Source organism: Danio rerio, chromosome 25 (genome assembly GCF_049306965.1).
Source record: "Danio rerio strain Tuebingen ecotype United States chromosome 25, GRCz12tu, whole genome shotgun sequence".
Classification (NCBI taxonomy): domain Eukaryota; kingdom Metazoa; phylum Chordata; class Actinopteri; order Cypriniformes; family Danionidae; genus Danio; species Danio rerio.
In genome coordinates this window covers 34,036,390-34,056,524 of record NC_133200.1, presented here as the reverse complement: position 1 = coordinate 34,056,524, position 20,135 = coordinate 34,036,390, and the positions used below count along the sequence as shown (strand labels likewise).

The 20,135-nt window shown below is 34.2% G+C and overlaps 2 protein-coding genes and 1 long non-coding RNA gene across 4 annotated transcripts in view; 2 read left to right on the top strand and 1 right to left on the bottom strand.

The window, feature by feature from the left end:
• lamb4 (laminin, beta 4) overlaps positions 1 to 6,848 on the top strand; it is a 72,216-nt gene extending 65,368 nt beyond the window's left edge. The window contains exons 33-35 of one of the 2 annotated variants that reach the window (NM_173276.2): positions 1,544 to 1,714; positions 5,387 to 5,540; positions 5,630 to 6,848. In NM_173276.2, coding sequence (NP_775383.2) covers positions 1,544 to 1,714; positions 5,387 to 5,540; positions 5,630 to 5,769 — 465 coding nt within the window. In that variant the 3' untranslated portion in view covers positions 5,770 to 6,848. The remainder of the gene's footprint in view (positions 1 to 1,543; positions 1,715 to 5,386; positions 5,541 to 5,629) is intronic. The other variant, XM_068217307.2, reaches the window with a different exon arrangement.
• Positions 1 to 20,135, bottom strand: part of LOC141381014 (uncharacterized) — a 77,924-nt gene that overhangs the window by 16,362 nt on the left and 41,427 nt on the right. The gene's annotated exons all lie outside the window — the stretch shown is intronic.
• lamb1a (laminin, beta 1a) overlaps positions 10,435 to 20,135 on the top strand; it is a 90,487-nt gene continuing 80,786 nt past the window's right edge. The window contains 3 exon segments of the mRNA NM_173275.1: positions 10,435 to 10,462; positions 12,109 to 12,281; positions 14,343 to 14,481. Of these exon segments, the coding sequence (NP_775382.1) occupies positions 10,435 to 10,462; positions 12,109 to 12,281; positions 14,343 to 14,481 (340 nt within the window).

The following is a 20,135-nucleotide window of genomic DNA, read 5'->3' as shown; positions in this document are numbered from 1 at the left end:
TAAATAAACTTAAATATGCAAGTTTTTGGGAGACTCCAATACTCAATTAAATTGAATCAACAAGTTTATTCAATTCATGTAGTTCAGTCAACTTATAAAGGTTTTCAGTGTACTTCAAACTGTTTGTTAGTTGGGAAACTTTGCATTTTAATCTCAGCCTAAGGACGTCCTTATTGTCCAGATAACTGAATCTTTGGAAAATGTATTGGTGTGCGGTCTAAATAAGATTTGACGTTTTGGATACCATCATTAAGAAGTTTAATTCCTAAATTATCTGCAAGTTGTTAAATTAACGCAAAAGTAGATCAACATATTTCAACACACTCAGTTTTATTTATTTATTTTTTTACTCTGAATCAGTGACCAGGTTTTTTTTTCTATGCATATTTATTTTATTTCTTAGTTGAAAATATGTTGAATTAAACAATAATGTACCCAAAATAAAGTTAAGAAACCCCCAATATCTTTGAAACTTTTCTCAAAACAAAACAAAACAAAACGTCTTAGCTGTTGGAGTATGGTCTTTTCCTTAAGTTAAAAAAAAATAATTATGATGAATAATTATACATGAAGCCTTGTTATCTGATTAAAAAAAAGACCTTGTACTTAAAAGGTTGCACATATTAGACTTTTACAGTCAAGACTACATTTGTGAAAATGACCTATTTTTTCAAAGGGTTAGCTGTGATTTTGAGCTCATTACACATGAATCTTAAGTTTATGCATTTTCATGGTACATAAGTTAAATGAACTCATATTTTTTGGTGACAGGACCAAAATGCAAAATTTTAAGTAATGTTCAGTCAACTTTACTTAATTAATTTAGTAAATTTTGTAAAGACAACATAAGGGTTTTCAGTGTGCAGCCACGCCTTCGTTTTCAGATGTCTCCGTTTTTCCCCATCCATTCAGAGACGGAGCAGCAGCATTTTAAAATGAAAGTGGCTTCTTCAGCGTTTCCAAAACGCTTCGTTTTTGGCACTCGAAAAACTCCGGCATAGTGTGGACGGATGGCGTAACTGTAGCAAAACTTATCCGTTTAAAAACTAAAACGTATTAGTGTAAACTGGGCCTGAGTGGCTGGCTTGTGCTGAAAACATTTGTTTTGTTAGTTGAGGTCAATATTGTTTAAACTAATTTATAATCGACTATATAAATTATAGCCTATGGTTGTTAGACTGTTGCACTTTTTTGTGTTGTTAACTTGCTCTTGTTTATATAGGCCTATTGTTGTGTGTGTAACATTTATATATTTATAAGTTAACCACCTCTGAGGAATGTGGGGGTCGCTGGTATTGTTATTTTAGGGATCACGGTCTGAAAAGTTTGGGAATCTCTGTTTTAGAGCATCATGTTGTAATTAATCAAAACTTTGTTAGACATGTTGCCCAACACCATTTTGAACTATCCTTTTCAAATGAATCCTTATTCATTATTCGCCATTATTAGATTTGTTGTTTTGATCTTAGTATGTTGATAATTACTATTACCCCCCCCCCCCCCCCCCCTAAATAAACAATATTTCTGCATTGATTCTGAACAGACTGAACCTAAACTAAAAAATATTGAGGATCATTTGAATTTGACTCGTGCCAAGACATTACTGGATGAAATCGAGGCCTTGAAAAACAAGACAGAGATGAACAGGGCTCAGGGGAAGGAGGCCAAAGATACTGCCGATGCGGCGCTCAACAGTGCCAATGACACTGGCAAGGTAAGTGCTAAGCACAAGATCATATGTTTTATATAAACACAACACACCATGTTCCAAATTATTAGGCAAGGCTATGGATTCAGTAAAATATCAGGTAATTTATTTTTAAGAGAAACCATTTGTTTGATTTCTTGAATCTTTATGGATTTGTTGTCTTTTTTATTTTAGTTTCTGGAATGCATTGATACAAATATTGGAAAATTGTGCCTTTTTAAAGGAATTTGTAATATCTGTGACTCGTTTCCTTTTGCTTTCATTTAACTGGCAATGCTTCTTTCTATTTAAACATATATTTATTTATATATTATTAAAAATATATATATTGAAATATAATTGATATATATTTGGCTCATTTTTCCAGGTTTGGCTTGTGCAGTAAATCAGTTCTGCTTTGAGCACTGCAGGCCAAATGAAATGAAATATGCAATTATAATTTATGTGGGTGTGTTGGTGAATAATAGTGTGTGGTTTGGATACTGGGAAATTTGTATCCATTTGAGTGACAGTCAAAATTAATGTCATTTTTTTTCATTGATGTATCCAAGACTAATAAAAAAGCTGCTTTGCATTTAGTATATGGAAATATATATTTCCATAAAAACAAAGGCATTTTGTAAACAAAACTTATACAATACTTATAAGACTTTATGATGCTGATATTTTTATTCAGCCTTATGTGTAACTTCAAAGCAGTGTCTAATACCTGTTTGCTGCTCATCTTTGTTTTTTTATTATCCTTTTTGTGGATAGGGATTTGTTTGACAAGTAAATTTCTTTGACAAGACTTTTTTTATGCTTTAAACCAGGGGTTCTCAACTGGTTTGGCCATGGGACCCATATTTTTATATGGTCATTAAGCCGCGACCCAAATTTTTAGGAACTAATAATATACTTTTAGGAATTATAATTAATTTGTATTCATTTCTAAAAAAATAAACAAGTAGTGACAGATACATCATAAGAAATTCACCAAGACTTAAAAGTAAACAATATTTTACTGCAGTCATTTAACAAAATTGATCAAATTATAGAAATATTAAAGTAAAAACGACAAATACTGTTAATAATAAACTGTTAATAAAACGTGTTTTCTGGTTTCTAAATGTTGTTTTAATTTAGAAGGTTTCATGCTCTCTTATGAGAGCACCTCACTACATAGGCTTTAAGTCTTTTTTGTCGTCAATATATATATCCATACTTTAAATATTCGGGGTCGTACTTGCGCTTCGACATACTTGTTGCAATAATTAAATGAAATTTCACTTGTCAAACGGTAGGGTTGTCACGCACGCATTTCCAATAAAAGTCCGGTATAAGCAAAATAAGTAAACATTTTTACTTTTGTTGTTTTTTTGACCACACAAATTTTTACTTTTGTTGTTTTTTTGACCACACACTCCATGACTCACTGAAAATGTTACTGCGACCCGGCCCACCAGTTGAGAAACACTGCTTTAAACCACACAAACTCTTTGTCATTTTGCAGCCTGATCTCACGAGAAAACAAGTATTTTACGTTTTGCCAGTTTAGTGGCTCATTAGTACGAGTTCAGTCGTTTGAAATTGTACGATTTTAAAAAGAAGGCGTGGCACCAAACCCCACCCCAACCGTCATTGGGGGATGAGCAAATCGTACTAAAATGTATTAATTAGATTGTACGAATCAGCCACTAAATGAAAAAGTTACAAATTACTGTGAGTCTGTGTTGAATTTTGATAATCACTGTTCAGTTTCTGGAAAATATCATTCCTTTTGTGAGATATGTTATGCTTTTCCTCTTCTTCAGAAAAACCTTTCTTCCTCTCCATTTTGCATGAGAGAGTTAAGTAGCTTAATTTGTATTCTGAAGATGAAGGAAGGTCTCGGTTTGAGAAGGGTCTAGCTGCAGACCGGCTACAGAAGCAAGATGAGCTGCATGCAATGCTTTTACTGCGCACACCTAACCCCACCCCTAACTCCATCTCACACAGTGATGTCATTAGCTCTATTGAGTGCATTGTGTCTGAGATTGCATGTCTAAAACTGCGTGCCAGACACTATCGCACGGTTTTTGGAATGACAAAAAGGTGTGTAATTAAATACATAGGGCCCTAATATGCACCCAGTGCAATAACTCGCCGACGTGTTGCTATTTTCAGACTAACACAGCCTTAGCTTTTCCGTTTTCCGTCACATTCTGGTCTAAAAAGGAGGTGTGTTAGGGCGCATTGTTGGTGTGTTGCTATTTTGAGGAACTAAAATAGACTGCGCAATAGACCAGCTTAGAGGAGGTCTAAAGTCCAGCGCAGAGTGTGTTAGTTGTGCACCTCACTAATTTCACTTTAAACGCAGGGCACAAACGCTTTCAGGGCGTGTCAGGACACGTTTTTGCTAATTTAAGGACAGGAAATCTGCCTTGCGCCGTGGCGCATGGTCTAAAAGGGTTGAGTTCATTTTCTTAATGAGTTATAGGTGTGTTTTGAGAATAAACCAATTAGAGTCTCATCTCCCATTCCCTTTAAGAGCCAGCTGCGTCGCGCCAAGAGCGCATTCGCTATTTACAGGACGCAAAGTAAGTCTAAGTAGGAAAAATGAGCATTTCACAAGCAAACAGTTAACAGTTGACAGTTTTTTAACAGAAAACTGTTAAACAGAGCATCTACTGCGTGAGAATGAGAGATAATGGATTTACTTTCGCTCTTGGATAGGGAAACCTTTACGCACAGACATCAATTAGTCTAAAAATAAATAATTTTGTTTGTTAAGCGCAAATATTAGTTTCAAAACCCTTTTTAAATTCAGTTCTAATTTCCAGCAAATGTATAAATGAACAATAATAACGAAGTGTGCTCAAAAACCTGAGTTATATCCTAAAACACATGCTGTGCCCCATATGGTTTAAAACCTGACAGGTGGGCAAATATAAACTTGTTTTTAATAAAACAAATATAAATATGGATATAATAAATAATACTGCTAATAATAACAACATTATACAAAAGCAAATTGTTATGAATGAACTGAAAAAGCCTCCCGAGATGAAGAAGACATAAAAGCAGTGATTTTTCATATTTATGTAGGCTAGAAAATAATATGTGTTTTGTAATATTTTAATCCTTTATATTTATATCCTATATCTATTCTTATTATATCCTATATATATCCTTAATATTTAATTTTTTTCATATGTAAAGATATTTGCCTATTGCTCTCTTGTGCGTATTAAGCAGTTTGTAAGCGATACGCAACTCTGCATCAGAGTTTAGACCAGGTTTGTTTTGGTCTAATGAAAAATCTATTATGGTTTCTCAAAATAGCAACGCGCCAGCGGTCCGCCTCAGAACGCCTTCCTTTTTAGACCAGAACGCCTATGGACGCACATATGAGCGCTAATGCATTTGTTATTTAAACAACGTATAGCGCAACGCCTCAAAACGACTCTTGCGCCAAGCTGAAACTACCAAAAGACTATTGCGCCGCGCCTTGCGCCACACTGCGCCGGGTGTATGATAGGGCCCTTAAACTTTGTTTACAAGGAAAATGAATGAATGAATAAGTCATTTAATGAATTGGAATGTAACATGCATCATGTACAAATATAGTAACTGTGCTTAAATGGAAAGGCATTGCAGCTGCCATTAATTAACATCTTTAAGTTCTCCAAAAGCTGATTACTTTTTTTGCATTGGCAGGATCTTGAGGAGTTGAAAGAGCAGTTTGAAAGATTAAAACTGAATAGCACAAACCAGAATGTCTCCAGCGAGGCTAATGAACGTCTGAAGAACATCACAATGGAGGCGGAAAATCTGGCTAAATATGTGGAGGATAAAATGAAGGAAATTGAAGGTATGATATCACAGAGCAGCTGAATGCGTCGATCTAATTGTATTATTTCTTTTTACAAATGAATGTTTCTTTATGCCTGTGGGTTTCAGACTTGGAAGAAAAGATTCTGCTCTCAAATGAAAGAAAAGATGAAATGATGAAAGAGTTGGAGGCGCTCCAGAAGGAGGCAGACGATCTGAAAAAATTTATAGTTGATAAAGTGCAGAGATACAATCTGTGCTCCCCTTAATCCCACAAGGGCTTCCCTTCGTTAAAATCAGAGGAAAGATATTTAGTGTTTGGAGGATCACTATTTTTTTGGAAATGGGAGGATCTCAACAGCAACACAGGGGAAAACTGCCTTGGATTAAAATTATGTAAAAGGTGCAGTTCTTTTATCTCGATCCTGTATGGGTTTGTTATGTTTTTGTTTACAATCTAGTTAGATTGGTTCTCATCAAGCACCAGAAATGCCTTATTGTCTGTCTAGTTTATTTTAGCAAATTATGGAACTTTCCATCACATGTAAATCTCAGGATGTATAAGCCTGGTTGGCCACAAGGGGTCGCAAGAGTAAAATTAAAAACAACCCATGCAACATTGCAGATTCACAGGCGCAGTAAACAAAAGCACACAAATTGTAAGCTTGTTAAACTGAAAAAGATGATTAAAGATTGTTTAACTACCGTGTTCAAATATATTTCTACTGATATTGCTTGTTTGAATTGCAGCGCTAGCAATTAAAATCAGCACACATTTGAACCAGAAGTAATTTATTTACTTTTTAAAGTAGCTGTCTGAGCAATTTAAGCAACAGCGAGGAGCGCAGTTGCTTTTAAATTATGTAATAATTCGATTAATGGTTTATAAGAACTCAAACTTCAGAATACCTTTACTACAGCTGCTCCATAGGCAGTGATAAGACAGTCAAGTTAAGACGCCTGCTGCTTGAGGAATGTGTCGGCTTGTCTCTCACGGGAGGTTGAGGGTCTGTGCTTTTGTCCTGCAGTGTTAACAGCCCCTCAGTCTACTATTGAAATGCAAAACCAAAGGTAAAGCCCCACTGATGTTATTCCATTGATCTACCTGAGTGGATCTGTCCTAAGTTTTCTTGTTGAGAGACATTTTGTCTGGGATAATTTCATTTGAGTTGGTTTAGGATTAGTAGGAGAAGATTTTAAATCACGAAATTGCTTTCAGAGGTAGATTAACATATCCAAAGAGAGAGAGAGAGAACATTTACTTACACTGAACAATTATTCAAAGATGATTCCTTGGATTTACTCATTTTTTCTATGTTAAGTAGTTGTAAACAATTTATATTGGGCTGAATTTAAACAAACAAATTGAGTTGAACATTATTACATTTAATTTGTTTGTTTAAATTCAACACAAATAAATTGTTTGCAACAGTTCTGCATGCAACACTTTTTTCAGTGTACTTTTTATACAACCTCTCTTGATTCTAAACCTTTATAACCGTTTTTTCCCCCCTAATGAACACAAAGGGAGATTTTTTAGGAATATTGACTAGTTAGTTAGTTAGTTAGTTAGTTAGCTGACTTCACTAAAAGAATAAAGATTTTGCTGCTTGTTCAAACTACTTCATTAAAATGAGCTGAAAAAACACAATTTTTTTTATATTTTGAGACAACTTAATTGTTTTATTTTCAATCTGCTTCCAGTCCTGGTTAACTTGGTTGCTTTGTGTTGAAACTAAATAAATGAATTGTGTGGAACCCTGCATGTTTTACAGTGTAGAATGTAGACACAGTAGTTAGTGGACTTCCATGATTTTAAATAACAAAAAACAAGAACACTCTAGAAGTCAAAGGCGACAAGTTTAAATTACATTGTTTTGTGTTCAACAGAAGGATGAAACTCAAACAGGCTTGGTACAACTGGAAAATTATTAATCAATTTTTATGTTTGACTCAACTATAACTTTAAATAGTACTTCTAATTTGAATTAAACCAACTGATTTAGGTGCAGCAATCTTGAGTGCACAGGCAAAATTATGTCTGCAAAATTGTCGCACGCAATTTATGTTGAATTTGAACAAACAAATTAAAAGTAGTAATGTTCAACTTAATTTGTTTAAATTCAGCCCACTTAACATAAATACATTTAGTAGATCTTAGGAATCAGCTTTGATTAACTTTTTTTCAGTGTTTGAAATGGGAGGATCTCAACAGCAGCACAAGGGAAAACTGCCTCGGATTACAATTATGAAAAAGGTGCAGTTCTTTGGGTTTGTTGTGTTTAGCTTAACATTTATTTCCTGAGTATAAGTCAGATAGTCTGCTGAATGATTAAACTTAAGTCTTTCAGGGTTTGCGGATAGTACTGTTGTGTCACCTCACCTATCTCTTCCTGAAGTTTGCAAAGAGAAAACAAAGGAAAAAAGCCACGGCGAATGACCAAGTTAGATTCACTTTTGCACCGTGTGCTTTTACACCTAAATAACTGGCCTGAATACACTGAAAATCAAAAGCTCTGGGTTACTTCCTAACACCTAAAATGACAGACTGTTGTTTCTGCGCCTGCTCATTTGGATTATTATACTCATTTAACTTCGGCCGAGACAAGATTCACATGAACCTCCTGCTCTTTGACTCACCTTTGAATTGACTAATTACTGAAGAATTCCCACTTATTTACGGCCATTTCACTGATCACAGGTCACATCACTGGAAGAAAAGCTTATTGTTGGCAGGATTGTTATTGGAGTTTGTAATGGTTATGCTTGATAAATTAGTTTTATTCATGTTAAATGTTAATTTTCTGTTGCAATGAATATATTAGGCTTTATATTTTTCTTAAAACCATGGTACTATACAACAAAGGAGTATGTGGGATGAACATAACAAAGCAGTTTCCTCAAAGGCCTGACAACATTTGATTTCTAGGTCATAACAGCATATCCAGCATGCAACCCTTGATGGAGCAGCCAAATATCAGCTGATTTCAGGACCGTGTCCTGCAGTTATGTCCAATTGTTTTTAAGTGCAAAAAGTAAATTATTGTAGCAGTTCTTTTTTCTTATTAAAAGTTGTGTTTCTCTGTTCACACATCACAGTGATGCTCAATCTACAGGTTATTTAGTGTAATAACACATCCTTAAGTTTGAAAGGTCTGAGTTTTTCAGTTTAAAAATAAATCAGGTTTAAATGACAAGAGTTCCTGTGGTCCAATAGCCATGCCTTATATTTAATTTCCACATTAGTTTTCAGAGGTGGTATATTCTGCTGTGGCGACCCCTGATCAATAAATGTACTCAACTGAAAAAACGAATGAATTAGTTTTCAGTGTTTTGACTACTATGTTTTATAGCAGGGGTCACCAACATGGTCACCAGGTAGCCCACGGGGATTACATGAGTTGCCCAGAGGCCTGTTCTAAAAATAGCTCACCATTGCACTACATACCAGTAAGCTTAATCTAGTATTTTTTTTAAGGTGTTCTTTTTAAATCACACCTGCATTGGAATAAAATTTGTTAATGACATTAAGGTGTATATATATATATATATATATATATATATATATATATATATATATATATATATATATATATATAAACTAAAACTATTTCAGACAAATAAAGTGTTGCATATTGATATTTCTGTTTCTTACCTTGCTAAATCATTGAGAACTATTGTGAGAAATCATTAACATGATCAGTGTCTTCACATAGATGAATATCATTAATCATTAATAATAACAACATATGATTAAAAGTAAATTGAGAAAAACTGTTAGTGTGTATCAAACTGGTAGCCCTTTACAATAATTGGTACGAAAAAAGTAGCTCTCAAGTTTCAAAAAGGTTGGTGACCCCTGTTTTATAGGATAAATGCATATAGCTGATAATAATAAAAAATATAAAAAAAATTATAGAAAATTGTATTATTTTGCAATGTTGGATTGCTTTTGAAACATTTGATGGCACTAAAATTAATTCTAAAACTGCTGATTAATATTTTTTTTGCATAAATATAGGGCAATGTGTGCATTAATAATGTCATAGTCAGATATATTTGAAATAGACAAGATTAAGCCAGTAAATCTAACAAATATTGTCTTTTGACTCACCCGTATGTCGCTTTCGTCCCAGCTTATGGGGTCAACAGTAACAATGTGCAACTTTTGTTTAAAGTGGAGTTATATTGGACTTGTTTACATTGATACCAAACAGCAGCTGCTTTTGATAGACCACTCTTGTGAGTTAGTAACCACAGCAAATAAATATTTCTGCTTAATAAATGATCTTTTAACATTAGGTTTTTATATAAAAAATTTTTTTTTAATTTCGTCCCAGCTCTCTATCACTATTTGCACATTGGAGATACGTTTTAACACATGTGGTGCATGAAGTTAACTGCACTAATGTCATTAAAAACAGTATTGTTTGACATGTTGCTACCAAAATACAAATAAATCTTATATTAGGCCATTTAATTTAGGCTATAACCCATTGGCGATTTTTAATTACACCAACTGAACAATGCTGCAGTAACATTCGGTTCCTTAAGAAATCCAATTAGTCTGACGTATCGTTGTAAACCCCATTATACAGCGCGTTTTCCTACACTCCATGTAAATAATTTTTAACAGCGTTGTCTATTTGACGTATATCCGATCGAATCGAATGTACATTTCTGCTCATTGTTGATAATTTTTATCCGTGTTTCACTAACTGTACCTATAAGACCACCTTCGTGAGTTTTGTGAATGGGGGAGGGAGACGCATGCGCAAAACTAGAACGGCTGAGGGGAAAAAGTTTCGCGCAGCTCCTCCAGCTGCAGTAAAGCAGCAGCAGCAGCAGAGTCTGCAGAGATCAGATTCAGCTCTGCAGTTTCCCCACACAAAATCAGGATTACTGCACTCCCGCTGAAGAAAGAAACTGGAAATATGCTGTTACAACTCGCAGCCCTTTCAAGTAAGTTTCATTTTAGCTGTGTTGAAGAAATGTTTCTTTTGCAATTCATTTAAGCTACTGAAGTAGAACTAGTTTTTTATTTTTTTATTTTTTTTTAGTTTATTTGTTTACAGGGTCAGTGCACATACATTACTGTAAAATGTGCCAGAATTAGCCAAGAATGGCTATTTTTCATCCGTAGACCCTTTACAGAATGTTAAAAAGTCACACCTAAAATAGAAGCACAACATTAAACATTAAATACACTTTCATAAGAAATACAGTTAAAAAAGTAAAGAAAAGAAAAAAAGAAAGGAAAAAAAAAAGAACAGACTGATGGGAGCAGAGGACAAAAAGCCAAAGACAACAGTACAAATGTGTCAATAACACAGTACTAATGCTGACAATGCTGATTTGTCAATAACCAATTTCTAACATGAGACTGAAAAGAACGAAAAGTGCATGATCTTCTAATTGTTGGTGGGATGGAGTTCCATTCCCTAGCAGCTCTCACTGAAAATACAGATTGACTGAATTTGCTTTTTTTGAGAGGAATAATGCAGTCTCCTCTGTCACCTCCTCTAGTAGTTCGGTGAGCAGTCGTTCTAATATTTATAAACTGATTTAATGGTGAAGTCGGGTTATGTAAAGTCTTAAACATTAAACAGATATGTACATATGTAATTAAATTTTCCCAACTAAGCAGGTTGTATTTCTTTAATATTAAACAGTGGTGAATATTGAACTGATTTCTTATCAAGGGTTTGAATTGTATTTGTAGTTGTGTCATAACAGTAAAATGGTATTTAAAATTTTACCATTTTTAATTTAATAAAAATAGTATTTATATTGAATTTTTTTTAATATTAATAGTCATTTATGTTGATATCTTTTTTTTTTTTTGCAAATAAATGTTCTGAATGTCGATATTTTTATTTAAAATATTGAGGACACATTATCAGTAGTTTATTAAATAAAACACACATTAACATTTTATTTTAAAGCATACTCATTAATGGCAAATCCTGAAAAATGAGAAGCTAAATTCATCAAGAATTTAATGTACTTTATGAGTTACTTGTTTAGAAAGAAAGAGAGATATGTTTTGAAGAATCATGGAAACCTGCAACTTCTGACATCCATAGTAGAAAAAGAAATGGAAGTCAATGGCTTCTGGTTTTCAATAGTCTTTAAATTATGCTTTTCTTAGTTCAATAAAAGTACAAACTTGCTATCAATTTATTTTGACGGTGCCTGTAACAGATTTTGTTGAATTTAAGTTGCATCAACAAGCCAACTAATTCTCAATAGATTATAAGTAGGTTGGGGTTAGTGTGAGTTGACGTGTACTTGCAAATAATAAATAGTCTGGAAGTAGCAGTATCACCATATATTAAGCAGACAGTCTACTAATACTCAAATGAGAAGTAAATGGCTTTATTTTGATGGTCCCTAATGCACATTTTGTTAATTAAAAGTTGCATTGAAACTACATTCAATGCAACTTTTAGTCAACAAAATGTGTGATAGGGACCATCAAAATAAAGTCTTACCAAAAACTCAAACAGGTTTGAAGCAACACGAGAGTTAGCAAATAATGACAGAATTTTAATACAGATCTACATAAAAAGGCTTTTTTTTCTTTTTTTTTTTTTACTCTGACATAGTTTTAGGGGCCTGGGCTCTGGCAGATGTGCCTGAGCTGGGAGATGTTTGCACAGAAGGGAGCTGTTATCCGGCCACAGGAGATCTGCTTATCGGAAGAGCTCAACAACTCTTGGCCACCTCAACATGCGGAGTCCATAAACCTGAGCCCTTTTGTATCGTCAGTCATTTGCAGGTAAACTCAAAATCCTTCTTTTTAATTGTTGACTAAATGTGAAATGGAGAAGTATCAGTCAATTCTGTTGACTCTGAATTATAATGATGAGATTATGAATGAGCCAACATAAGTTCATAGTGGTGGAAATGAAAGGGATGTGATCTTAAGTTTTAAAAAGCTGCATAGATAAGCATTATTTTAGGGCAACGTCATGATGTCAATTGATATATGTACATCCAAAATTAAAAACGAAAGCCCTGTGGGCTCTAAATTTGACCTGATAATTATATTTTAATACCCTTAATGAAGATTTATGTGTTTTCCCACTTGTGGGACTTCTCCCAACACCCCTCAGGGCTTCGAATCTGGAAGATTTTCAGAAAGAGCTTTTATTACCGTCCTGTATTTTCATGTGGGTGTTTTTGGAACATGAAAATATGTTTGTCTTTAGAGACTTGGTTCAGGATCTGCGTCCTTTGAATGTCTAGACTACTTCCTACCAGACAAAACGCCTTCAACTGTTTCACGTAGGACCATTGAACATGTTATGAGGGTCTTCAGAGTCTTCACCTTGTAGGTTTATAGGGGTTTGTTGATGCCACGGCTGAGCGATAATCGCTCATAATTGCTTCTAAGTTGTCTCGTCACCAGCAATTTGCTTTACACCAGATCTGTTGATCATCTCTTTACGCATTTTTAGACTTAAGTGGTGCCATCTCAGACAAACTGTTGTAGCACAGCAGTTTGTCTTGGTATGTAGACACTCATTAAACCGGTGGAGGTGATGTCATCCCCGTTCTTTGTGTTATAGGTCAAATAGCGGTAAAGGAGGAGGCAGCAGCTCATTTTAAAACACTAGTCAGATTACAAAACCCTACTCCACTGTCAAGATAACAAAATTGCTTTAATTTGATTTAAATGAAGTGGAAAAAATGTTGGAAAGAAACATCTGGCGAACACATGAAACCAATGCTCTCTGTAGGCCTTTAGACCAGTGGTTCTCAAACTTTTTTCATGAAGTACCACCTAAGAAATCTTTTTCATCCACGCACCACCATAATGACCAGTATTAAAATACAATAGCGTAGTAGGCCTAATTAAGCCAGGTATGTATAGCTGCACCTTCTGTACAGTTAAAAAATGTGGCACATTAATTCTTATTGTTATGAATATTTATTATTGTCAGCCACTTTAAACATTATAAATTGTTTGAAAATTAACATTGTACTGAGTTCACAGGTAAAAAAAAATAAAACGTCAACGTTTAAATTAAAATGTGATTTTAAAAGTTGATTAAAAATGACACCGTTTTTAAAAGTAAAAAAGCAAACTGCTGTACTTCAATGTAAAGTATTATCATAAAGTAACCTATTCATCAAAACTTAGAAATGTACTTTGGACCTCAAAAATATAGGCTATATGTCATCATAATCATATATAAACTCTTTGATAAATTTTTAAATATATGTTGCATGTACACATGACTTTTTTGTATATCTTTGAAATATAAATGTTAACTTGTATTTTAAATACATGAATTAAATTTACATATTTAAATTAGAAATAAGATCTGCCTAATGTGCGTTAGAGTAGGCTGTGTGTTACAGAAAAGCAAGTGATTAAACTATACCTGTCAACATTGGGATATAAAAATAGAGGATACGCCCCAACAACCATTACAAATATGGGGAGATTAGCTTCACATGATAGAATACATAACAAACATAAAAAAAAATGAAAATAAAATAAAAGGTTTACCCTATTAAAATCAGGCTTTTACAGATCACATCAGGCTTATTGTACGCATTAAATGGTTAAAAGTGTTTTTATTTCTTTTATTTTATTTATTCAGCGAATCCTCCGTGTACCACTAGAAGGAAGCCTGCGTACCACTAGTGGTACACGTACCACAGTTTGAGAACCACTGCTTTAGACATTAAAAGCTGCATCATGTAAATCAAGGGGGTTGACTTGTTACAGTACCTCCAACGTCCTTCACAGTCCCTCAGTTCATCAGGAGAGCTTTTCCCCAGTTACAAGAATGCGATTGACATTATCTGACTTTCCCACTCCTCACAGGAAGAGAAGAAGTGCTTTGTGTGCGACTCCAGGCAGGCCTACAATGAGACGGCGCACCAAGTAACCAGCCACAGCATTGAAAACGTTGTCACAACGTTTGCACCGAACCGCCTCAAGACGTGGTGGCAGTCGGAAAACGGTGAGCTGAATCCAAACAGGACAATTGCTCAATCTTCCTTCCTTTTCAGCACTATTTTAAGCGTTTGCTCAGTAACGGATGTGAAGGACTGTGCTATATGGTTCTCATGGGAAGGCTGTGAAACAAGGTCTTATTAGAGGGAACTCTCTCTCATTAGTGTCTGTTAGTTCCCCCATAATCAGACCGAAAAGAGGGACTTAACTCCTTTAAAGCAGTTGTGTAATTGCTGACCTGTTAAGGTTATGACCAGTCTTTAAGCTGTGGAATGGCAAACCCTTTTTTCCCTTTGCAAAGCGGTTCTACCTGAAGATTTTAGCCCAAATTTAGAAAATTGAGCGTTAAATAAACAAACAATAAAAAAAAAAAACATTAATAAATAGCACAGTTGTTTTGTGAAATTATTATATTTGGGACAAAATAATAATTGATATGTTATTTCTTAAAAAAAAAAACAAAACAAGCCAGACTGCTTCACTGCTTATTGATATTTATAAAATTTTTTACTATAGGAATATATACAGTGCTCAGCATAATTGAGTACACCCCATTAAAAAAATAATATTTATATCTATTTCTCAGTGAATATAGGCAATGTATTTTGGTGCATTTAAACCAAACAGATTTATTAAACAGATATATTTATTCAAATTATATTTTAGTTACCAAACATATTTAGAAATTGAAAGATAAAACAATAAAATTCAAGCAAAATATTGCAAAAAAAAAAAAAAAAAAAAAAAAACACCACCTATGAATTTTTAACAAAAACATTTTCAGTTTTTTTGCTTATCTTGATTTTTCCTCTTTTAAAAAAAATTGTATTTAATATTTCTATACACATACATTTGAGTGTACTAGTTTTTGGACTGTTATCGTAAGTTATTTAGTTAGATAAGCTCCAGATTTGGCTTCCGTACTGACTAATCTAATATATATGCACAGTTATAATATTATATAGCTTCCTATTAAAAATAAGAATTTAAAAGATAGATTTGCGAGGTGTGTACTTATTTATGCTGAGCACTGTATAAGAGGATTTTGCTTAAACATAAAACAGGAGCTTAATGTAAATATCAAATATCAGATAATTGATCAACTTTAAATGTGAGAAGATTAGTCTGGGCTGTAAAATGTCATGTGGTGAGACTGTGAAAAGCTGGAAGTATTTAAAAAAAGTATTATATTTGTGAAAAAAACCTTTAAATATATATGTACAGTTGAAGTCTGAATTATTCGCCGCCCTGTTTATTTTTTTCCCCCAATTTCTGTTTAACAGAGAGATTTTTTTTAACACATTTCTAAACATAATAGTTTTAACAACTCATTTCTAATAACTGATTTATTTAATGTGTGTCATGATGACAGTAAATGATATTTGACTAGATATTTTTCAAGACACTTCTATACAGCTTAAAGTGACATTTCAAGGCTTAACTGGGTTAATTAGGTTAACTAGGCAGGTTAGGGTAGTTGCGCAAGTTATTGTGTAACAATGGTTTGGTCTGTAGATAATTGAGAAAAATTATAGCTTAAGAGGCTAATAATTTTGACCTTAAAATGGGTTTTAAAAAATATAAAACTGCTTTTATTCTAGCTCAAACAAAACAAATAAGACTTTCTCCAGAAGAAAAAATATTATCAGACATACAGTGAAAATGTCCTTGCTCTGTTGAACATAATATGGGAAATATTTAAAAAAGAAAAACTATTCAAAGGCGGGCTAATAATTTTAAACTTAATTTTAGACTTAAACAGTATTTTTAAACATATTATTAAGACACCCACACTGATTAAATATTGTAAGATATTTTCCTCAGTTTTTCAACTTTAGTATTAGTTTAATGGCGGAAAGTTTTTCAAAAATATGTAAAAACAACAGAATTACTTTAAAGGGATAGTTCACCCCCACAAAAAAAACACTATTTACTCACCCTAAAGTGGTTCCAAACCTTTATGAGTTTCTTTTTTCGGTTGAACACAAAAGAAGATATTTTGTAGACAGCTGAAAACCTGTAACCATTGACTTCCATAGTAGGAAAACCAATACCAACATAGGTTTCCAGCTTTCTTCAAAATATATATATTTTTGGTGTTCAACAGAAGAAACAAACTTAAACTGAGTGGAACAAGTAAAGGGTGAATAAATAGGGAGTTTTTCTTTTCATTTTTGTGTGAACTATCCCTTTAAGGTAAGTACTTTTAAGTACTTGATGCTAGAAACTAAAGTAGAACATTTTAAAATACATTTTATTTACTTGTTTTATATTGTATGTTACCACTACACATTTAAAAAATAAATAAATAAAATAAACAAATTAAAAAAACAAGCCCTGACACTTTCAATGCTAGTTTTTAAATTGGTTTTTACAGTTTTGAATATCGTGAAGTGCATGAAACAATTTAAAAGTTACAAGCAAGACTTTCAGTGAAAAATAGCTTAAATTTACATCACTTAGTGTGTTTCTAGGAACATTCCCTTTATCCTAAAACTAACAAACTCTCTCGGATTAGTGTGGAAACATCTTCAGCCAACATGGAGATGATCCAGCTGTTACAAGCTGTCAGAATATACAATCAAGCCATATGTTCCTCAGTGACTTGAGGAAATAGAAATCTTGGGATTTACTGCATATTCCAGTGGAGGAGTGTGAAATGCAGGACAGGAAACGAGGGGCCACGAACGCAACCAGAGAATCCTGCGAATGTATAGTTTAGGAAAGGGAATGAGGAGGACAGAGAAATAATCAGCCATTAGAGATAACACGAGCAAAAGTGTGGGAATACAGGGGGCGACCTCCTACATAATTAAAGATACAACTCGGTTTATTCTTAGTTTTGAAGTTTATAGACCCCCAAAGCATTTTCCACTAAAAAAGCAGATGTTCAATTTAACTGTGGAGCAGTGGGAGTTTATAAGTACTATTAGAGCAATTGTGCATTGCTTCCTAATGTACAAGTTGCAGATGTTCCTGTTAAAACAGTAATCTGTGCTGAAGCTATATTGCTCAAGTGTACATTTACAGACGTATCGTACAGTAAGTTCCCACTAGTTGACTAGAATAAGCAATACAACTGTTACAAGCAGGGCTTGACATTAACACCCTCCAAATGCGGGTAGATTTCAGCTTAGTTAGACAGTCACTCCCACTAGCCACTTTGGTTGAAAATCATTTTTAAATTGTGGTTTTCTTAAAAGCATGGTTCGACTATAAAGATGACCCAATATGCAAATGTAATATTAGAATCGAGAAACAGCACGGCTAACAAAAATAATTGTTTACGCAAACAAAAGAACGCAGGTGAATACCGAATGAGTGGATGATCACTGGCAGCTGCTGTTTAAAAACGCATGCGCGCTCCCATTTCCTTGCGTGAAGAACCCGTGCCTGGAAGGCAACTGTGATCGGTTCTCCTTCAAACAGAATTTTGTCTTTTTGTAGGCAGCACCAGTTGCTTCAGCTTCGAACAGATTATTAATTAGGCTCGACCGTGTGCGTGTGATCATCCTTTCATTATCAGACACAGTATGTTTTTTCTCTCTGTTTTTCACTTGCTTTCTTTTGCTTATGGTTATTTTTGTTAATATGGTTTAATTATCTTCTTTTAAAATTTATTTATTTATTTTTATTTTATAATAACATTGCTTTAAAGGGCCATGAAATCCCCTCTTTTCAGCAGGGTGTTTTCACACCTCTACTCTAAAGTCAGAAAAGTGGGCGTGTCCAGCTCTGTTTAGGTGGGAGTGTCGGAGGAACTAAAGTGGGATGGTGTGGCAGTGTCTATTTGGGCACGCCCGAGTTTCAGAGTCAAAATACACACACACACACACACACACACACAGGAGAAAGTGATGGTGTTTAACCTACATGGACATCTGTAGTCTAATTATTTGCCAAATTATTAAATGGTGGACTTTAACTGCAGTTTGGCTCTTTCATTTAGGGAATTCATTCATGCCCCTCACCACAAACGAGATTTTTGATTCGAGGAGCTGCTCTAAGCGTGTATTTTTCATGCAATCTCTGATACCGTACGGCGAATGAGAGAAAAAACCCTCCGCATTTCCCGGAAACTTAGATGCACACGGCAGGTAGTGTCAGAAAGCTGCGTGTGTTATTCCGTCACTAAATGTGGTGAAAATCATACACGAGGTTAAAGTTTGGTTGTAGTGCTAACTTGTTTACACTGGTGCAATAGTTACCATAGTTTGAAACGAACAAACTGAATAAACAAAGAGCACTGGTCGCTCACTTACCAAATCTGTAGAGACAGGACAATCACCAACAACTAGATCCGCGTCTTTATGAAGAGAATACTACAAGCGAATCCGGATCTCAGCGTTTGCAGATGAGAACAGCTCTCAGGTAAACAATAATCCTCCTTAGACACGTAAGTTATTGTTGTCGAGCGTCGCGTACACTGTTAATCCACACGTGAGTCTGAGCTCTCACAGAGAGAAAATGAAAACGAAACTTCACTGCAGCAAACAATAAAAGCAACACTTCATGCTTGTTTTGCCAATACAACGTGGTGTGTCTGTCGTCTAAACACTGTGACAGTAATGAATATTAATGAAGTTGCACAATAGAGCGCGCTGATTGGTTTGATTCAAGCCTTACTCATGCATTAATGCAGCACACTCTGAGACGTAATAAGATACACTCTGGCACAGACGCCCAGTCTGCACGCTGGAATACAACGCTATTATGTCATGACCGTGACGCAGCTTCAAAATTTCGTTTCAAACCGGAAGTACGAATTTGCTTAAAATAACGCAAAAACAACCAATTTACACTTTTTAGTGAAATATAGGTGTCCTAATAGTGTTTTTAGCAGTGTGGGACACAGATACGACTGTCAACAGCTCAAAAAATGTGTTTTGGTGTTTCGTGACCCTTTAATATAAGATTAACTCTCCATTTATGTGTAGTTAACTGGTGATCTGAGAGAACTTTAGCCAGGACAGATTACTGTGCATATTTTTGATACATGACAATAATTATTTTTTAAAAGTCAATTGTTTTTCTATTTTTTTTTTTTTTTAAAGAAATGTTTTGTTAAATTAAAAGTATAGTATACAGCTATATTTTGCTTGTTTGACACATTTAAAATTTGTGGCTAAGAAATAATTATTGTTTAGTGTGGTTATAGAGATAAATTAGGTAAATCCCTCATTTTGAGTTGAGTTTGCTCATACACGACACACAAAAAGTGTGATTAATGAGACATGTGGACAAAACACAAAATCTTAGTATTTTAGTAAGTCAGTTTAGCATGTGAAAGTCATATTTATGCATATAAAAATATTTTCCCAACAACAAAATTGTGGCTAGTGAAAATACAGAGTGGCTAGTAACATTTAAAAACTACTAGCCACTGTGGCTGGTGATCAAAAAAGCCCTTGTTACAATATTATTAATCTTTTATTTTTGTAATTTTAATAAGAATAAAATGATGCACTGTTAGTTTAGATCTACTGTATTTTCTTTTTAAAGGGATAGTTCACCCCAAAAATAAAAATTCTGTCTTTATTTATGGCCCGTTTCTACTGAGTGGTACGGTACGGTGTGGGTCGGTACAGGTCACCTTCATCAGGCTTGTGTTTCCACAGCTTAAACGGTACCCTTTTGGTGGGCGTAGTGTACGACAAAGTT